Source organism: Magallana gigas, chromosome 3 (assembly GCF_963853765.1).
Source record: "Magallana gigas chromosome 3, xbMagGiga1.1, whole genome shotgun sequence".
NCBI lineage: Eukaryota > Metazoa > Mollusca > Bivalvia > Ostreida > Ostreidae > Magallana > Magallana gigas.
This window is the reverse complement of record NC_088855.1, coordinates 28,760,522-28,782,811: the sequence shown is the minus strand read 5'-3', so window position 1 is coordinate 28,782,811 and position 22,290 is coordinate 28,760,522. Positions and strand designations below refer to the sequence as shown.

General features: G+C 31.3%; 1 protein-coding gene across 3 annotated transcripts; it reads left to right on the top strand.

Moving 5' to 3' along the window:
• Window positions 1–1,373: 1,373 nt before the first annotated feature.
• Window positions 1,374–22,160, top strand: LOC105321830 (high affinity cGMP-specific 3',5'-cyclic phosphodiesterase 9A). Of its 3 annotated transcripts, none has more exons than XM_011420290.4 (14): window positions 1,374–1,591; window positions 4,277–4,426; window positions 4,788–4,814; window positions 5,854–5,905; window positions 6,636–6,738; window positions 7,214–7,356; window positions 12,721–12,862; window positions 15,257–15,352; window positions 16,351–16,473; window positions 17,007–17,167; window positions 17,691–17,793; window positions 17,973–18,077; window positions 20,256–20,402; window positions 20,665–22,160. In XM_011420290.4, exons 1-14 carry the CDS (start codon window positions 1,504–1,506, stop codon window positions 20,806–20,808), a joined length of 1,584 nt encoding a protein of 527 aa, XP_011418592.1. In that variant the 5' UTR covers window positions 1,374–1,503; the 3' UTR covers window positions 20,809–22,160. The 3 variants fall into 3 exon arrangements, with proteins under 3 accessions (XP_011418592.1, XP_011418591.1, XP_011418593.1); XM_011420289.4 differs by lacking the exon at window positions 17,973–18,077 and adding an exon at window positions 18,910–19,014 and having other exon boundaries at window positions 1,375–1,591; XM_011420291.4 differs by lacking the exons at window positions 4,788–4,814; window positions 17,973–18,077 and adding an exon at window positions 18,910–19,014 and having other exon boundaries at window positions 1,376–1,591.
• The last annotated feature ends 130 nt before the right edge of the window (window positions 22,161–22,290 follow it).

Below are 22,290 nucleotides of genomic sequence, written 5' to 3'. Positions count from 1 at the left end.
CTATAACTAGGGCTCTATATATACTTATACGTACTGATTCAAAATATATAATTTGTTTAAAATCAATTATTATTACTTTTATTAATATTTTTTTTTATTAACAGTAATACAAACAATACATAAAGATATCAACATATTTGATAATCATGAGATAGTTTTGAAATTTGAGAACAAAAAAATATAAATCTTCTTTCTCATGAACATTTTGTACAACATTCATTGATAAGAACTAAGAAGAGAAATCAGATAGGTAAACGGTATGAAGAGAGGAAAGGGTGCACCTGAAATGAAATAACATTGTTGTACTTGATATAGAAATAATTAACATTTGTAAAGATATGTGAAAAAAAAAGGAAAGTATTTACATAATATCAAATAAGAGACTGAAGCCAGAGATGGAAAGGCTGAATAATTGTAGCTAAAAACAGAACAAGTGTGGTATGTGTTCAAAATGTCTGGGGTTTCTATTAAATGAGTTAAAAACTAACAGGATTTTCAAAAGGGGAGGGATAAGAAAAAAACCAGAACAAAACAAAACAAAAAATCTAAATGTTTGACCAGCTTATTACTTAAAAAAAAAAACACCATTTCTGCCATTTTCTGTTAAAGTTTACTTTTATTAATATTTCAAGTATTGCTTTTGAATCATTAATGTGTTTATTCTATGATCGTTACGTTATAATATATCTTATTCCCGATGCCCTCTGAACATGGCAAAATTATTTTAGTATAGGCCTACTGGCAAATATATATTCTTTAAAATTATAAGAATGCGCGCGTACTTGGCTTTTGAATTAAAATAGGTTATTCAATAAATTCGACCTTCATTTTCAATTTAAATTTTTATAGCAGAATTCCTTTTCATTATGTAAATATTTGCATCAGTAACCAACTCTTGTTAATTTATTAAAAGGAAAAGAATTCAAGATATTCTGTGATCTTTGGCATATTTTTATATCAGCAATTTCATTACCTTTTACTGAACCGCTCGAACAATGTACGCGTTTTCATTATATTTCATACAATACACAGACCGTGAAAATATTGAACACAATTAAATACTCTATTTGTCGACGGCTCTGGTCATTTAAAAACTTTCTGTGTACATCACACATATATATGTCAAGAAAGGCTCTTATTATCATATGACGTCAATCGAGCGGAATGGGATAATTGTAAATCTCGATTCCGTAAACAAAACATATCTTTTTAAACTTTATCGATATATCTGTATACATTGACGACTTAAAAGTTTAAATTAATAAGTATTTTATTTTATATTTAATCTTATTGACAAACGAATAAAAACTTTCAAAGTAAATAAATATGATAATCACAGTCGCGAGAAAATTCGGATTAGGTTTTATCTCTCCGTTCGGTTCTCTTTCACTTCACACTCACAGCCTTCACTGACAACGTACATTTTCTCGTAAGATGTGATGATCGGCAGCATCCGTGTATCGATATGCTCGTCACTGATTGATATTAACTTTGCACAGGAATATGGCAACGAAGGTTGTATATTTTACAGTGGATGGAAAGCCCGAACAGGCTGAATTCAGGTCGGACGACACGGCAGATGAATTGAAAGGTAAATTGCTCTCGCGTGGTAAGCTGTATATTTATGTACACTTGTCAAAATGAGGGAGAGTGTGCACGTAGAATGAACACCACTGTCAATGCATATTTCTGGTTTGATTTTTTGTTGACAGTGACCTGTACGAGCTAAGATATTACCGTAGACACATTCCAACATGTCAAAATCGTATCTTTTGCTGTCAAATTTCGCGCAAATGGAACGTTGTTTTGGGGTGTACAGCTGAGGGCAAGATTTACAAATAACGCTCGTGTCAAATTGAATGGAAAAGAGAAAAAAAATGTTTATATAAGTTACGCATGATATGGTATTTATTACCACAAATTTTTCAAAATGGGCCTATATTTTATTTTCATTATAAGCCTATTCATTATCTTATTTTTTAACACAGTTAAACTGTTTTTACATAGATGATAGCCCATATTGCAATTTTCAACATTGTTTTGATTTTACTTATTTCTGTTGTCCTCTATATAAATAATTTAAAAAAAAAAAGGCAGGGATAATAATATTTTTTGTTAGAAATGTAGAGATTATTTTACATTCAACTCTAAAATAAAAAAAAACCCAACAACAACAGTTTTTTATATCCATTTGGGTCGTACTATGTTAAAGATTCCCAAGATATCGTATTGTTGATATGATCTTGATGTATTGATGGGGGGCTTGGAGGTGGGCACATTTCTTTCTATTTCAAGTGTAGCATGTCATAATCAGACAAATGCTTGATGTGCGGGTAAACACGATCAGTAATCCACTATCTTTTGTTCTTTAATTAATTCAGGGGGGAGTGAAAAATGTCCTTGATAAGTGCTTCTTGTGGGGTTATGAAAACACTATAATCAGTACAAGTCCTCAGGACACCCAGTCTTAACCTTGGTATCTTAGCTAACTTAGAGAGATCCCCCCCCCCCCCCAAATCTTGATAATCAATGCGAAGAACGAAGGGGGAGAAAAAATCTCCCCTGCATAGTATTGACTTCACTTTAGGAAATAGGTAGGGTCATTAACGCAGTCAATCATTTCATCGGTGGAGGAGATAATAATTTTATAGAAAAACATTTTTTGGTTCCCCATGAAATAAGAGTATCTATATACATATATCACTCATATTTATTGATTTTTTATGACGGTATATAATTAATGAAGTAGTGAATGAAGAGACCAACAGAATTCTCAAAACTAGGATATTAATTCTCTAGACATTTAATGATGCATAACAAATAAAGCTTCAATTGCTTGATAGTCAGAAAAATTGTTTGAATCAGATCATGAATTTAAGGTAAATAAAATAAAAAATCATGTTTTTTAAACTGAGTTTTTTAAAATGACAATGTTTAATGGTACTTCTATGTTTCAATCATTGTCCATGATAAAAAAAAAAATATAATTCCTGTAAATGGAGTGAAGGTAACTATTGTATGATTTCTAAGGGAATGCAAAGAAAATAATGTTTCAAGTTTTCTATATAATTCACTCCTAGCCACTACGTACACTTGCTGAAAAATGAAGGGAGAAAAAGAGAGATTTGTAATTTGATAAACAGACTATTTGAAGGAAATTAATGTAGTCATATTCATAGTACATATATGCCAGGGACATTTGTACCAGTATTCAATATTCAACAAGTTTAAATAGTTACCAAAATTTAGCCTCAGTCATGAAGCAGTTTGCTGGGTTATAAAGTTATTCAGGTAATTGATGTTTTTAATGCCTTTCCAAATGTTCATGTATGCCTCTCTCGCAGTATTTGAACATGTTCATTTTAGTTTATAAGGTCAATATTGACTTTAGAAATTATTGATTGTTAGAGTCTGAAAGAAATGACAATGACATAGGTATATAGTTATTTAAAGTGTTTGAGTGTGCTGTAGTAAAGTCATAATATTGGTTTTTATGTTCAAACCCTCCAAGCTGTAACAGCATGATCAATCAGAAAGGTCTCACGATTCTGATATTGTACAAACAAAAGAGTTCAAGGCTAAAGTACTTGCACCAGAAATGAGGATGCATGCATGGAACTGACTTTACAAATCACGTATAGTTCACTATGGGTACCACTATGCAACCATTCATGTTGATTCATGAACCTAGAATATGACCCTCCAAAACATTGGTTGTTATTCACAAAAATTCATAGATAAAACCAATTCAACATTATTAAAGTATATGACCTAGCTATACACTATTAATTTACTTGGTTTACAACATTAATTTTGATTGAAGAATATGGCCCATACAATACAATACATAATAAAGTTATTGACTGGGTATGAGGGCAACATGTGATTTGTTGGACCTGAAGACAGAAATGTTGCCCTTGGCCTTTGATCATTGGCAACATGTCTGGCAAAATTTCAAATAAATCATATGTTAATCTTAATAAAGTATCCCTAAAGAAAATGAAATAACCACCAGTATATATACCTTATATCCATTACATTTATATTGTGTCATAAAATTTGCAGAAATGGGGAAAATATGTGTCAGTCATTTTTTGAGCTTTGAAAAGCTTCTTATAGAAAATTATGCAGGATATAATTTGCTGTTTTCAATAATTTGCGATATGAAAAAAATCGCTAAAGAAGCAAAAATTAGATAATTGTGAAAATTACTAGATGTATGTTATATAGTCTGTCAAAGAAAACATACAGGGAATTTTTTTGTTTATATTGACAGACACATTTCGGGCAGCTGCTGAGGCGAACAGTGATGACATTCTGAAGCTATATAACACCAAGGGTAACCTTATAAACATCTCGCCCAAGTTACCCGAGAACACCCCCGACACCAGATACAAACTGGAAGTGGTTGCCCTCCACTGTAATGGTAAGGATATCAAAACTAGATGGTTGATTTGTGTCATTGAATGCCTGAAGAGGCGTTGAACACCTCCATATAGCGACGTACATTGCACTTTAATTTGAATTAAACAATACATGAGTAGTATATATATACTGTAACTTTGTGCATTTATTCTTTCATTATCTTGATGTCTATAGCAGCATAATGCACTTTTGGTTAAGGCATTAGCTTCTGAACTGCAAGTCATGAGTTTGGTAACTGCATGGGATAATTTGAAAATTTTAATCTTTATTTTTGAAATGCATTCTATTGTCATATTTTGTACATTTAATATCAACATTTTAAAACGGTGATTGTTTTTTGAATATGATGTTGATTTCTGAAGGTTTCCCATACTACATGATGCAAATAGGTTTGTCATGAATTTTTATATGATTTTTTTTTTTCAAGCAGTTGTTGTGCATGGGCTTAAACGAATGGCTTTATATTTTTTAATTGGTTTTCAATATCTGGTCTGAGTACTGAGACAAACTATAAGATACAAAAGTCAGTAGTTTATACAGAAAGGAGTGGCTGGAAGGATAAATTCTGTTGCACAGAATGATTATTTCATATAGCGGCACAAGAAGATGCAAGCTTTTATAGATGGTGATTTATGTAATGCTACACTCGGGAATTCTGTAGATTATTGGTTTAAGCAGTAATAAAGTAAATATACAGCGGTATCAATGTTTCAAATGCCAACAACATCTAAATTTGCAGACAAGAGCAATAAATTTCATGATCCAAGGCAGGAGATGCTGGAGTTTTGAGCATGCTTGCCACCCACTTGTTTGCACCTCACCCAGTGTACCTTGCAGAGTGCAATACTAACATTAATCAATATGCAGTTGGTGCACTTCTGCATGCTTCCTTAGGATTATTTGTTCCATCTACATTGCTATTGCAACAAATGGTTTAAAATTATACATACACTGATCAAAAGAATAAGTGAATTCATGGATCATGTAAAAATTACAGTACATGTATTAAAGAGTATGTTAGACAATAAAAATTACAAAGTTATATACCATTCTTATGTCAAGTGTGTGTTAAAAACTAATGTTTCGTTCAGATTAACATGAAAGGATATGTGTAGGTAAATTACCATGGCAGAAGGCATGTATTGGGGTCCTCCCTTCAATGAAAAGTTTAATTTTGAAAACAGAACTGTATGTGCACTCAATTTCACATATTAAAGATATTTAGCCCAGATACACCATATTTATCTTTAATTGACATTTATAAATTGAAAACCTTACATTTTCGTTAATAAAGATAGATTTCCTGGAGGTATCATAATCTTGAAAGGGAAAATTGTATCCATGCATGTGAATTAGTGTGTTTACGCGATACCAGGTTAAATGCTGTTTTTTCCCTGATACTGAATTTATCTGTTTATCTTGTTTTAGACAATGTCTTGGCAACGCAGTTTGGGGTAGTGATCAAGGATTTGGAATCCAGGTAACCTATTTTTATCAAGAACTATACAATAATATACTGAGTGAAAGGCAGACTCAACAATCAAACAACCTGTTTGGAAGGATATCAAAAAACATCATTTCAGATTTTTGTCAGGGTATCTGTGAAATTCATTTTTTCTTGTTAATAGATGTTATATGTACAATTTATACAGCTTTTGGAAAATACTAAAGAAAGGTTAAGACATTCATATGTAATTATACAGATGAAATAATTGATATGACGTAATACATGTACATATGATTTAGCAATATGGACACTTCCCTGACAGAGAATTGAGCTGCTTTGACCGCTAATATGTTTCAGTTACACTTACTATAGTTATATTTGTGTTAATTTAGAGGTTACCAGGTATCCATTCATATATAACCAGTACAAACAATTCTAAACTTTTAATTGAATTATTTACAAATGTCAACTCTCTTTTGAGGGGTGTGTGATGTATGGATATAGAATAATAATATGGCAAATACCAACTTGTGTAACCTGTACATGCATGGTAAAGTATATGTTATGAATGAAATGTAACACACACATACACACACACACACACAATCTCTCTCTCTCTCTCTCTCTCTCTCTCTCTCTCTCTCTCTCTCTCTCTCTCTCTCTCTCTCTCTCTCTCTCTCTCTCTTTCTCTCTCTCTCTTTCAGTTACAGCATCTCTAAATTTTGCTGTAAACAAATTTTTTTTTCATAATTCTGTACTACAGGATAGAAATGTTGGAGAAGAAAGTCTTTGTGGAAAATGGTGAAATTCCTCCTGTGGTAGGAGAGCTAAAACACAAAGTGGAGCACTTGCGGGAGAAATTGGAAGTAAGATGGCAACCTATTTCTTTCATAAATATTTGTAGGCAGTATAAAATTTTGACATTTTTCTTTATAAATCTACAGTTATGTCACTGGCTTTTTTTTTTTTTTTTTTTTTACATCATTTTATTTTAGTTTTAGAATATATTTTTCTATGCATATAAATTCGTACTGCTCACATTTTATAAAAAAACAAAAACTATGTATTGATCTGAGAGCAACATATTCTGTTTATACGTGACTATCATGGTTTCCATGCAAACTTCATGGTCATTATTTAAGTTTCATAGTGAAGTTATATTCACCAAATTAATGTTGGAATAAATATTGACCAAATATGGTGGAACAAGTTCACATAAGGGACCATGCTATAATATCAATGTTTGAGGCATAATGGAATCAATCAACAGTTAAACCTCACTCTCTCCTTAGAGATCCCAAAACCTCTTGTTTCATGTATTCACTGCCAATTGTTTTACAGGGTGTGGACCATTTGAGCTGGTTAGGTCTCTTCAAAGATATCTCCTGCGGGACGTCACTCAAACCATTCTGGGACAAAACCCAGTCCATAAAAAAAACCGAAGAACACAACAGAATGGTCTTTGAAAAGTTCAAGAAGATCAGGTAGGAATCAATTAAAATGTTCAGCTTGTGAAATGTGAAAGCAGAAGCATTTTATAGAGTTTTCATTTTTAGGGGCATTTTTTTAAGGATGTTGAGATAAAAGAAACATGCATGGATCTAGAGGGGGGGGGGGGGTCAGGAAGTCTGGACCACCCCTGGAAAAATCAAATTTATTAAATTCACAGAGTCAAATTCCCAAATTTAGGCGTCATGTAAGAGTCTTTAAACAAAATTTCAATGGCATGAATCTTTGAATTTTTACAATTCACTAAATGTTTACTCCAAATAAAAAAAAATCAATACTTCACAGACAATATGTCATGGAAAATGAAAAGCATTTCGTGTGAATCACAGATTATTTGAGTGTGAATGGTTTTATGATCATATTAAATGTATCAGATTTCATCCTTTTTATTCAGTAATTGTGGATAGCTTGTGTGAAAAAAGGCTGACAAAGATTATGCAAGAAAAACAAGTGATCATAATATTGATTGTAAGATGAGAGAACAATGAGGCTTAAGCTTGTGGATAGTGAGAAAACGAATGAAAGGCTGGGTGCTTTTAAAGTACAGAGACTGGTTGTTTTGTTTGGAGTATTCAGTGACAGCGGTTTGACATTATGGTGCATGAACATAAACAAAATCATGCTTCTGAAATGTTTACTACGTATACCATTTTTATAAAAAAAAAAATGATAGTATTGTATATTACCAGGTACATGTATTAGATGATACATTTAAATCCAGTTTTGAATATAATTAATTAAATAGTGTTGTTAATTAAATAGTTTTAAGTGTGTTTTTAATTAATACATATTATAGATTTTAATACAAATTAACAGACAACCACACTATTAATGACTCTATCTGTGTAATGGTAATTTTTTTTTTTTTTTGGGGGGGGGGGGTCATGTAAATAGACACCATATTTGTTTGGTACAAGTACTTTGTCCTACAAGTTTATTGGCCAGATCATTGATATGGAAATTACAGGTCAGAGGAGATGTTTTTCTGTCAGTAATGATGCACGGTAGATACTAATAACAGTTTTATTATCAGATGGTCGTCCTGTTCCTGATGGATTGATATCGTACATTTTTTCCTGGAAAAACTTATTTCCCCTTTAAATTTGAAAGAAAAAATATAGAGTTTTTGTCCAAAACCTGTCAGGTGGTTTTTTTTTCTTTTTCAAAAGTGACATTTTGTCAACATGTAAATGAGGGGCTGGCTTTGATAGTGATACTGCAAGCAGCAGACTTTGATAGAGATACAAAGAGTATTGAGTTTGTTAATGATAGGGAAGCTAGGCCTCATGAAAAAGGGTCTCCTTTAATCTATTGACAAGCTGAGCTCTAATGGGTTGAGGCTGATGAATTAATGCGAAAAAAAAAGATGCACCTCCGGCTTCTAGAGAAGGGATTCACCAAGAAAATAATAGATTTCTCTTGTAAATCCAATAATTGAAGTGAATTGGCCAGAGAAGCAATTTGTAAGCACTTCCTGAGTGTTAATGGACTCCTTAATGTTATCACTAATCAAGATGTGTTCTGAAGAATCTGGCTATATTGTAACGCATCAGCTCGTGTTTGATGAATATATTAAACATTGCTGAAAATACTATTATAGGCATAAAGTATCACTATGTTTTTGTGAATTAGATGAGCATTTGATAGAAGTTTGATCAGGGTTTTCATACATTGATATATTATTACTTTTTCATGTAGATGGAATCTTCATTAACAAAATCAAAATACACTGTACTTCCCATTGCACAAGTCCTCACTTGAATATAAAAGGAACATACAAATCATCAAATGTGTATTTATATGCAGTGTCACAAATGTACATTAAATGAGAATCCTTTACCCCCCCCCCCCCCCCCCCCCCCCTTTTAATCCTCCCTGACTTTCTTCCTTTTTGAAACAAAATTTATGAAAATATAAGAGATTCGAAAATTGCAAAAATCTTTCTAAAAGTGGGCATTACAAATGACATAAGATTAATTATTTAAGTATGACATGCCAAAGAATTTTGGGTGAAGTATTAAATGGCAGTTAAAGTTGGAATTTTAGGTGAAATATTAGATTGCAGTTAAAGTTTCTTCTCATTAATATTGGACCATGCAGCCTTTTGTGTACGGACTAGAGGCAGTTGTTCCAGACTGAATTAATCATATATATATATATATATTTTTTTATTAATTTCATTTCGGTGTCTATTTTCTCATAGAAAAAGAATGTAAATGATTAAACAAGCTAGAGAGCGCCAGCTAGGTCATGAAAATAGAACACACATCCTTCTCTTGATATATGAAAAGATATATTCTTGTCTTTGAACACCATATATAAGACTTTACTAGCAATTTGTACAGGATGATATGACTCAGTGTGACAGAATAAACTGTAGGACAGTGTTTTGAATACATGTATTCTCGTGTATACTGCAGTCAATGATTACATTGGCATTGTTCATATGCCAGTGCCAGTATCGTCTCCTGTTTTCATTCCAAGGCATCAATTAAGGCATTATGACATCATCAATCAATCTTACTTCAAATTAAGACTCGAGATCAAGTGTTGCGAGCTATGTTATCAAATAGTGATGCTTGAAATATTGTGAAGTTGGACACAATTAAATTATGAGTCTTTGATTTCTTCTATGTACAAATGATCCGAATAATTTAAATGGACAACAGGTGATTTAGATATTAGTATGTTTACCTATTAATAAGTATTTAACAAGGATATACATGTAATAGGGCTTTGGTGTTAATCCTGATTACACAAAGAAGCAGTGACTGGTACATGCATTTGTAAGGAAAGGGTGTGATCAGAGGTCTTTTTCAGTGCCTAAAGTACGAGGGTTGTCCCAAAATAGCATAGACAGGACACATAATTTATAATCTGTTCACTGCAATTTCATTAGACCTCTATGTTTTCTTCAATGCATATGACTCTTTGGCAAACAATACTGAAAAATTCAAATCTGTACTTTATTTATTTCTCGAGAAAATTAATAATTAGTAACAACAAGTTTTGTCAGGCGGCGCAAAGTGCGACGTCGAAAATTTCCAGTTTTACGTTGTTGCTAAACCCTCCACATCGTTTACGATAACATTTACGTTTTAATTCCGAAAAAGTCTTATATATATATATTATCTTTGAACAAGTCACTTGAGTGCACATTCAACATATATTTCTAGTTTTGTTTTTTTTAAATATTTTCTTAGTACAAACGATCTGTCAGCTCCAAACTTGCCCTGTATTACTTGTTGTTTAACGTCCGTCTTGCCGAAATGTGTCGTTCAGCATTTTGACGTCCATTGATATCGTTCGGGGTTTCTTTTTTCCACTTATTGTCATCATAATTGTTCAAATATTTTCAATGTTGTTTAACTACTTATTCACAAAACGCATTTTTAATCGATTTTGTTAATTTCGTTTACTTCCAAAGCCGTTTAGGATTTATTTCATGGTCTTTACAAAATTGTATCAGTTACTGCTGCGCCGCCTTAAACGCTGACATCGTCATTTTATTACGAGTTAACTTTTCAACTTGTCACAAAACGCGCTATAAAATATTTAAAAGTTTTGTTATAGCCAAAACATTTTCTGAGTAAATAATAGAATTATTATCAAATATCAATGTATGTTTTATTTGAATTTTTTTATTCGAAAAGTACTTTTCCTCGCAATTTTCATTTCATTATGTTGATTTTAACTTTTTGATTTTGACAATGCGCCGCATGTCGAATTTCTGATCTAACATGCTTTTATTTCACTAATTTAATCTCAAACAATATTTGATTTTTAAACATTATTTGAATGCAAATTTCTTGAACCCTTTGTGGCACAAATTTTATCTTCCTTCGTCTTCGATTAACTGAATAACGCCACTTGTCTACGCTATTTTGGGACAACCCTCGTACATGTACATTATCGTATTTAATGTTTAGTGGGCAGACAACAAAATGTAGAATTTCATTTTAAGTTCATAGAGACTACGGCTGGCTTCTATAATACAGTGCATAACATGTACAATGTAACACGTTTCTATGGCTGGCTTCTATAGTACACACTACATATACCATTTTACACATGTTTTTTAGTGTCTATGGCTGGCTTCTATAGTACACATTACATATACCATGTTACACTTGTTTTTTGTGTCTATGGCTGGCTTCTATAGTACACATTACATATACCATGTTACACATGTTTTTTAGTGTCTATGGCTGGCTTCTATAGTACACATTACATATACCATGTTACACATGTTTTTTAGTGTCTATGGCTGGCTTCTATAGTACACATTACATATACCATGTTACACATGTTTTTTAGTGTCTATGGCTGGTTTCTATAGTACACATTACATATACCATGTTACACATGTTTTTAGTGTCTATGGCTGGCTTCTATAGCACACATTACATATACCCTGTTACACATGTTTTTTAGTGTAAATAGGTACATGTATAATTATAAAATAAAAATATCTATTAATTTGTATGCTTTACATGTGTATAGCCACCTTACATAGTATAGTCATCACACTTTGTATTTAATAGCTTGGTTTCATACAAGCTGTTCTATTGATAATATTTTTTATCGAACACTTGTATGTATGATGGCAATTAATAAACTTTTTATTATTCTTTAATTGAAATTGATCTCTCCTAATACCTTGACTGTGATCTCTTATTGTGTCTCGGATTGTTCAATACTTTTTCATCAAATTTAACTTTGCTGATTGGCTAGAAAAAATGAAAAAAAGAAAAACAAACAAACAACAGCAAACAAACCATAAACTAGTACATTGTACTAGCTAGTATATATATTCCCTCTTTCATCATATTTTACCTTTTAACTCTGACTGTTGCAAAAGGCTTATTTCTTTTCATGTTCAGTCCAATACAAATGTACCATTAGGGACTAATGACTAGCATTCATGTCCTATGGACATATTTCTAGTTTAATCCATTTAATGATTACATGCTATTCCCATTCCGAGCCAGATTATGTTGAAGAAATATATACACATACATGTAAGGGATGTGTATATGAAAGAATTTATAATGAAATGCAGCATGTATGGGAGGATTGTGAATGAAATTATTCCTGTGGAAATGAATATACTGTAAATTCCTTATATTACGCGAGTACTTAATTCCCCGATCCCGCTGGTTTGTATCAAATCGTAAGAATATAAAACCGCGAACGTGGAACTTTTCTCCTTATTTCTTGTAGTTCTGAACTCTCAGATAATAATGGCGAGATTTTAAAATCCGCAAAGGATGCTTCTGGCAATTTTACGCAGATATTAATTCCTCGATTTAGTAATTGTGTTTTTTGTTTGATTTCAGTCAAGTCCAGGTAACAGATGAGGTGAGGGAGTATCTACGGAAGCCCACCTTTGATAACTGGCAATGGGACGATCCAGAAATGATCATCTTGTTGCGGCAAATGTACATAGACCTAGATCTCGTCTCAAAGTTTAACATAGAGGTAATTATATAGACAAATTTTCTCACCGTGTTGTTATGATTTAGATGCATGCAAATTTAAAATTTAGTGAAAAAAATGATTATCTTGTTGCGGCAAATGTACATAGACCTAGATCTCGTCTCAAAGTTTAACATAGAGGTTATTTTATAGACGAATTTTCTCACCGTGTTATGATTTCGATGCATACAAATTTAAAATTTAATAATTTCACTGTCACAGTGAAACTTATGGTACAGTCAAACTTCGTTATCGCGAACTTCGATGGAATAGTTTAAAAACTTTAAGATATCCTAGTATTTGAGATATCGAGGGTAAAATACTTAAAAAAATAAATGGTTTGGATTGCAAATCACTTTGACATATCCATTGTATTCGAGATATCAATGTTCAAGATAGCGAAATTCAACTGTAGTTTGTCCAAATTGCATATTGATTAAGGAAAATGCAGTTATAACATTTACACTTATTTAATGTTTAAAAATTAAAAATTTGTCTGGTTGGTTACTTTTATAAATTAAATAAAACAATTACTTTGTATTTCACATTACTTGTTGAATTGCCAGTGAAATGGAAAAAAGGAATTTATCCAAAGTATAAAAGATTTTTGAAAGACATATTGGATTAAAGATGGAGGGGAGGGATGCTTGGGGGGGGGGGGGGGGGGTAAGGTAAAAATTGGCAAAGATTGTTGATCTTTGTAATTATGCAAGCAAGAGTTATCCACTGAATGTTAGATAATACATTTATAAGCTTTAATAAATCGTTGAGCGAAAAAAATTTCATTTAAAATACACTTTATTTCGATACTGTTATTCGAGTTGTGCAGGTGCTTGTTTTGAGTTAATTAAACTGTACTGTAATAAAAGGGAGAAACCAGCATTTTAGTTCCTGTCTGTTCCAGTATCCAATCTCAATATTTATAGTTGTCTGTAGGCAGATTAAAGGCTAGCTTTTCTTTGCTTTTGTCTTGTAACCTGTTATTTGATGGGATATTTTTTCTTCAAACTCTCTTAATTGATAAGCCAGAAAAAGGGAATACACCGATTAGTGTAGCAAGCTCAGAAGATTTAACTGGAAATTGATTGCGTCTCTTTCTGCTCGGGGACAAACAAATTAATACTTTTTATGTTTTATACTTTATGCTATTGACGTCACAGCATATCGGCTTATTTTTTTCACCTCATGAAAGTCAAATAGTGATCTAGAATATACTTGATTAATAATGATAGAAAACTTCTGGATTTAAAAGAAAAAAAAAAGTATTGTGTCTAGGGCATTCTTTATAATGCATGCTTGCATGTAGAAACTGAATTGACTTGGTGATTTGAGGCATGATTAATTTATCTCTGTGACGTACATTATTGCATTCCATTATTTGAAAATTTCTATATCTTCGATATCAGGTTGATTATTTATGTAGAGGGGAATTGCTCAAATTATCCTCAAGAGATGTGACCTAATATATATAGATTTAAATTGATGTAATATCTTAAGGCAAGTTATGAATTTAATGTTAGAAAGTACTGTATCTGCTAGGGTACTAAAATAAATGCTTGCTATTAATTATTTAAATGTTTGTTTTATTTTTAAATTTGTTTTATTGAAGATTTGGCATTTATTGATCCAAAAGGATTTACTTTTTCAAATGTGCCAATTTACAATCCTAAAATTATTGATTTTTTTTATTTGCATTAAAGAACTATATATGATAAGAGTTAAATTTGGCCCCCATAATTCGCCATTTTTTAAGTGTTTCGGGTACAATAAAATGTTAACTAATTTTTTAGAAGAGTTGATATAAAATATATTTTTCATCTATTTATTTGATTTATTTGCACTCACTGGCAGTATATGACGTCAGAAGTGACGCCATTTCTATAATTCAATCAAAATCAGCCAAAAATTGACATTTTTCTTATCTATTTACGAATGGGAAATATAGAGCGCATGCTTGAACAAGGAAATTTTTTTTGTCACTTATTAGTCTTGGCTAGATACATCTCTGATTAAAATATTTTATTTGTTCAAGAATGCGCTCTATGTTTTCGGAAGGAAAAACTGCTTGAAAACAAGCTGTTTTAAGCTAAAAATGCAAAAATGGCGGGAAAAGGTTGTCTTTACAATGTCATATATCTAAATTGTGGGCACTTGAACCAAAATGAATATTATGTAAACACATCACATACATATCTGTACTAAGAAAACAAAGAATGATAGTAAAATGATGATGTTCATTTTAGGGGGCCATTTTAGGCCCTTATCATATATAGTCCTTTACATATTTTTGTGTTTGTTTTTCTTTAAGATGATAATTATTGTTGTAAAACATGATTTAAAAATATCAAATAAAATTTTAATGCACTTTTCATTAAAAAAATTTCCTTTTTTTTGTAGATGAATGTTTTACACCAATGGCTGTATGAGATATACAAGAACTACAATCAAGTGCCTTTTCATAATTTCAAACACTGTTTTATGGTAGCCCAAATGGTAAGTTAAAAAATAAAGAGTTGAGAAAAGTTATTTCAGTACCAGTAATTTGATAATATGATACGGAGCTATACAAATATGTTTTGCTTAAGGAGGCTAGCCATGGGTTGTTAACAAATTAACCTTCAGATTTTCCTTAAATTCTCAGAAATGATTTTTTTTGCAATGAAAAACCATTCAGTTAAAAAAAAAAAACAACCATCCATTAATTTTAGCTTTGAAAGAACAAGATACAGTATTGGCATTATTTGACTGCAAAATTGAAAATATTTTCAATGTCTTTGTCTTTGTTATTGATGTTGTGCATTGTACTAAATATGATATTAGCTAAATCCTACAGGCACTAAAATGATGTCATTTTTCATAATGATGTCAGCTAAACATGGAATGCTTGTTTAAATGTGTTACTATATGATGTTTTATGAGTAGTTTTTGTTAAAATTAGACACTTTCACACGCGACAACCAATTTTATAGTTCACATGCAGGCTCATAATTTCATCATTTATTCATATAATGAAAAATTTGTTGGATGTCACATGTGAACAATATGAATTTTTTAAAAAATGAATAAGGAAAATAATATATTTTTTGTGATAGTAGAATGGTTTCACATTTGATAAATTAGGTTTATAGACTGGTAACTATAGTTTACGAACCGCAAACTATAATTAACGATTTGTTAACTATAGTTTTCATATGTAAAACTATAAGTATCAAGTAAGTTTCAGAAAATTCATGTTTTACAGTCGCAAATAGTTGTTTTTAGTGTTAATTATAGTTTCACACTTCTGAAACATAGATGATCACGTTAATTATGATTTACATATGTGAAATATAGATTAACGGCATTAACTTTAGTTTTCCGTCCGTAAACTATATTAACAACCATAAAACCTGGTTTATCGACTGTGAAACTATGATTATCTCATTTTTGTGAATTTGGCGTGCCATATTCATCAGCCTTGATTTTTTTTTTTCTATTTTGTGTGATTATAGATGTATGGGTTGACCTGGCTAATTGACCTCAGATCAGTGCTAGATGATGTTGATATTTTCATACTACTCACCTCTGCAATATGTCATGATTTGGATCATCCAGGGTACAACAATGCATATCAAGTAAGTTCAAGTGTATTGCTATGGTTTCTCGTCAAATAAGGTGTTCTGAATTTCAGCAGAAGCAGTGGGAATAATTCTCAAAAGTGACAGAAACCAACAGCTATCAGTCCTTAAGTGATACATGTAACAAATTCTCAAATTCCATTGTTTGATCACTAGTTGATTTTAACTTTTATTTCTTTATTGATTTGGAGATCATTATTTTTAAATTACAAAAATACATGTCTCAGGGTCTATTATTTTCCTCCTAAAAAATGTTTATAGACTAAAAATTCAATGTAATCCTGTGGTGCGTTGGTGTGGAAATTTAATAAAATGTTTAATATCTCGGTAAACTATCGTTTCATATTCTATTTCTAATCCACTCTTTTCCTTGGTACACTGTATTTTAATTAGATATAAGGCTATATAACAGGAAAAGATGGTTGAGAGTATTGATATTATATTTCCGCTATGGGGGATCGGCTTGATGTGTCTCATAATATCTTTGGGACATCAACCCCATTTTTTTTCATTTTATTTTTTTCCATTAGATAAATGCCAAGACAGAACTGGCGCTGAGATACAATGATATTTCTCCTCTGGAGAACCACCACTGCTTTGTCGCTTTTGAAATTCTCCAGAAAAGCCATTGTAATATTCTACGCAATGTCTCCAAAGAAGATTACAAAAGGATACGAGAAGGAATGATCCGGTAAAAGCTGTAACTCTTGATACATAGACTGGAAATTTAATAAAATTTGAATGAAACTCTCTCCTGTAGTGTCAAGCTCATAATAAGTAAAATTATCATGATCAAAGTTACCGTAAAAAGAATTTTGTTTTGCTTAAAAATTCTTAATATTTTAGAAACAAATGGTTGTTCACCCTTCCCTTGACCTTAGGAGACAGAGAGGCCATATATAGATATTTTAATATGCTTCAGTATTTTTTATTAAGATAATTTCTCAAAAGACAATCAAAAATATTGTTTATAGTTCTAACATTTTAAAGAAAATGGTCTAATAAGTTTGTTTTGATTAAGGTATTCCGACTTGAAATAATTGTTGTTTTTACAATTTGACTGTACACAGCGATAGTATATTCATAATGTACCAGTAATTGAGACACATATAGAAGTTAGCAAGCATTAGAGCACCAGAGAAATTGTGGGTCTCCAAATACATTAGAAGATTAATGCTTGTTTAGAATTAATAAAGATTTTTTTGCTTTTGCAGGTGTATTTTAGCAACAGATATGGCCAAACATAACGAAATACTCAATAATTTCAAATCAGTCATGAAAAACTTTGACTTCAAGAGTCAGGAACACAAATCTTTGGTATGTATCTGAAATGAAACATCATTGCAAAATTATTCACAAACAATTTATGATTGAAAAAAAAAAATAGCCTATGTAAGACATGATTTTTCGGGTTCATGAGAAAGTACCAATGCTATGTTAGGCTTGCAGGATTAAATGACGGTGGTTTACTTAGTTTCCCCTCTGTCCACCTTTAGCTGATGATGATACTCATGAAAGTGGCGGATATTTCAAACGAGGCTCGACCTTTAGGAGTCGCTGAACCTTGGCTGGATTGTTTGCTTTCAGAATTTTTTAATCAGGTTGGCGGAAGCACCCCGTATTCTGTCTGTGTAGAATTGACTGTGTTTTGGTTTATATTTTTTTTTTTTGTGGTGGTTTTTATTTTTGTTTTTATGTTTTGCTGAAGATCAGAGATAATGCTAAATGTGCCCAGTGATCATCCGAGGAGTTTTAGTGAAACACTGTCTTTATTGATTTCTAAACCAGTAAACTTGAATGTATACAAATGAAATATGAAAAAGCAGTTTTATGTTGATTCAAACTTTTGATCAACAAGAAACCTGTAAGTGAAAGATAAAGATTTGAAATATACATGAATATAGTTCTGTGTTCATGCATTCACAAAATCTGAAATATGCATGTGATATATTTTAAAGAAAAGTTAAAATCATGGTTACACATGAAAAATTTTGAGTCTCCTCACTTTATAGATTGTACCGGTAATCAAATATTTTAGGCTAATTTTAGGTAGATTTAAAAACCGAAAACAGTATCCCATAATTCCTACAATATCCTGATTCTTAGTGTTTGGAAAATTATTTTTACAGTGCAGTCTTGTGTTGTCATCTGATTATTATTTTTCTCTTGCTCTTGTATTTTGATTATAGCTTTTATGCTGTCAACATTGTCTGTTTTGTCTCTCTTTGATGCATCCATATTTCTTGTATCTCATTTCCTCTACAGAGAGAATCGCCTCTGATCAAATTTTCATTAGTGATGTTTTTCTTCTTTAATGTAAATTGTCATCCCTATTCATTTCTTACAGATACATGCAACTTTTTTTCTTTAGATGTTTTTTTTGTTATCTTTGGTTTTTTGTGATTTGTTTTTTTGCCTATTTTCCTTTCCCAGCTTTTGATGATATTGTTAAAAGTGGCAGACATTTCAAATGAATGTCGACCAATGGATGTAGCGGAGCCGTGGCTTGAATGCCTTCTTCAAGAATTTTTTAATCAGGTATAATATGACACTAAATCACTCAATAAAAAGACAATTTTAATTCACTTTCGAAAGCATTAATATACTGTCCAAGTGATCACAAGTAAGGACTTAATTGGCAGTAAACAACAAATTTAGATGCTTATTCTTTTATTCAGTGCACTGATTTAGTGTTCTAGATTTTTTTCAGTTCTGTTCAAAATTTATTTTACACACAAACCACTAAAATGACAGCAAGAAGAAGATAATGTGGGATTTATTGGAGTACATCAACATGCATTTTCTCAAACTAATGATGACAAATAATTTTAGAGATTTTGGTTCAGTTTTGTTCAAAATTTATTTTAGGTCTAAAGCACTAAACTATATAACATTAGGAGATTGGATGTATCAGAATACTTATACAGTGCGTGGTTTCATTAATATTCAAGGGTATCAATTTTCTCGGATAAATTGAAAATCACAGTTTCAAGGATACGCAAATTCAAGGCGAATGACCCTATCAATACAAAGTGTGAATAGAAATTGCAAATCAATGAACATATATTTAATTTAACTTAACAAAGAAATTCCTAAAAATTGGTATTCAACGAATATTGATGAAACTACAGTGATTAATGATAAAAAACAAGAAAAAAGACAACTTGATATCAATTTTGCAGCAATTTATACACTATGCCGATTGCTCTTTTTACCAGTAATTATTTGAGGATTTTTATTGTAAACTTACAAGTCTTTATTTTTTTTATATACTTTTGATAAATGGGACTGTTTATCTAGAAGAATTGAATCCAAAAAAAACCTAATCAATGTCTAACTGAATTCAAAAAAAAAAAAAACCCACTGAATATCCCCGTCCTATATCTTAAGTAATAATGCTTAAAGTTTCAAAAATCCTATGTTAAAAAAGCTGGAAATTGTTACCTTTTAATATATATTTAGATTTTTACTTTCATGTCATGTTTATAGTTTTAGACAAACTTGAGTGTCACATTTTTGTTGTTGTTTTTTTATATAGTAAATTTTTGATCAAATGTTGTGTGATGTTTGTTGTGTTGTTGTTCAAGTACGACATTAAAAGAACTATTTTCTGCAGTTCAGAAGTTTCAATTAAACTTTCCACGACACTTAAACTTTTAACTGAAAACTGCGTATAATATACTTAGTTTTGTTTTTTCCATCAATGAACAATTAGATTATTGTCATGTATTCAATCTGTGGTCAGTGCTACAAGGAACTTTCGGTGTGTGATTTTACAGAGTGACATGGAGAAACTGGAAGGCTTACCCGTGGCGCCATTCATGGACAGAGATAAAGTGACCAAGTCTTCTTCCCAGATAGGGTTTATCAAGTTTGCACTGCTTCCCTTGTTTGAGGCTTTGAGAGAGCTCTTCCCTGTGATTGAGGTATGTGAAAGTAGGGAACTATAATTGAAATATTCCAGAAGCTGGAATGTATAAACTGACAAATCGAACTTGTTTAGTAATAGAAATCAACACCCACCCCCACCCCCCCCCCCCCCCACCCACCAAAAAAAAAAAAAAATTCTTGCATGTATACACATTTAATCAGATGCTTATTTTCCTGAACTGGGACAAGATCTATAATAAGAGGGTGTTGAAATTTTTTGGAGCATTATAAAAGAATTTGTTGTGTATTATTTTGTAGAAAGACATTATTCAACCAGTGAGAGCCGCTCTTGAATACTACACAGACATGCAGAAAGCATTAGAAGAGGAGAAAAAGAAAGGGAGAGAGGCAGCTAAACAGAGAATGGACAAAGACGTCATCAAGAGCAAGATACAGACTTGATGATTGTTCTTATAAGCTTATAAGGGTAACTTGCTGACTAACCGATGTGTAGAATTTCAAAGAGAAAAGTAGTCAAACAAATGAAATTATTCATACTCATCAATTACCTCAAAATTTTTCGAGTACTTTATGTACTAAAGTGAATTCAACTGCTGTGACAAAAATGAAGGAGGAGATTTTTATTGATGTAATGATTTAGCATAGTTATTCTTATGTTGGACTGTAAATAAGTGATATCCTTGAGTTGGAATCAATGTAGAGAAGTGAGATTTATCAATTAACCAAATAATTCACAGAAATACTAGTATTTGCAGCTTCTTTGTTGTAAAATGGCTAAAATGGTTATTGCAATTAAAAAATAAACCCAAGCAGCTTGTGAATCTCCAAGCAATTATTGTTTTGTTCAGAGATGTTGTTTGCTGGTTAACATGACTTTATATGGTAATTTCTAGTGAGAAATTCGTGTTCTCTATCAGTGCAAGCACAAATTTCTTCATTTATGAATTTATTCCTTCTTAATTGGTCTACACATTGACATTGTTTTGAACATTTATTATATATGTACTGTTTTTTTATTATTGCTGAAATGGCTTTAACAATGCCCTGTAGTTTTTACATGCTCCAAAAATATTCTTCCAATGTGTTCAAAACATGTTTCTATTTTTCATTTCCCATTTTTTATATGGATGTCTATCAACAATTATTTTTGAATATTTCAGGATGATCTTATTTTTTAAACTCAAAATTTGCAATATGTACATATTTTGCATGATTGAATTCTTGCATGTTTACAGATTTGATTTGACACACTCAGAATGTAACATGGCTCTAATTTTTTTTTCATTAGACATGTGTATTGTTTTTTCATGTCACAAGTTTTGGTGTTTTAGATTTTTTTATGAACATGCATTTTTCAAAATGAATCTCAAATCAAATCTTTTGATTAATTTTGAATAATAGCTAAAAGCGTTTGTTTATTTAACTAAATACATTAAATATTAGCCATGAAAGGTTTCATCGTGTAATTAAGAAGTCATTATTTCAATTAAAATTTTTTTTAACAAAGTCAAAAGCAAAATGTTTCAACTGCTAAGCTCTTCTGTTGACCAAATACATTTTTTTTTATAATCTAAATGTGTTCTCTTCAAACACACAGTTTTCTGTTCTATTTTTTTGATTGTATGTAGATTTCTTGAACTGTTGAGGAGATATTGGTAGCATAAATGTGATATCTGGCAATTTAGTTGTGTTTCACACATTTATATCGTAGATTTTATATTATTTATACTTAATTATCCGGTAATAGCATATTTTGTTTTTTTTTCTTTGAATAAAGAATCTGTTTATTGTTAGTATTGATTATTTTTCCTGCGTTAAACATTTTTAGAGATTGGCGTAAGTGTACACTGTACAACTACGTCATACAAATTCCTCACTAATGCAAAACTTACTGACATGCAAGAGATGATTTGTATTTTAAGA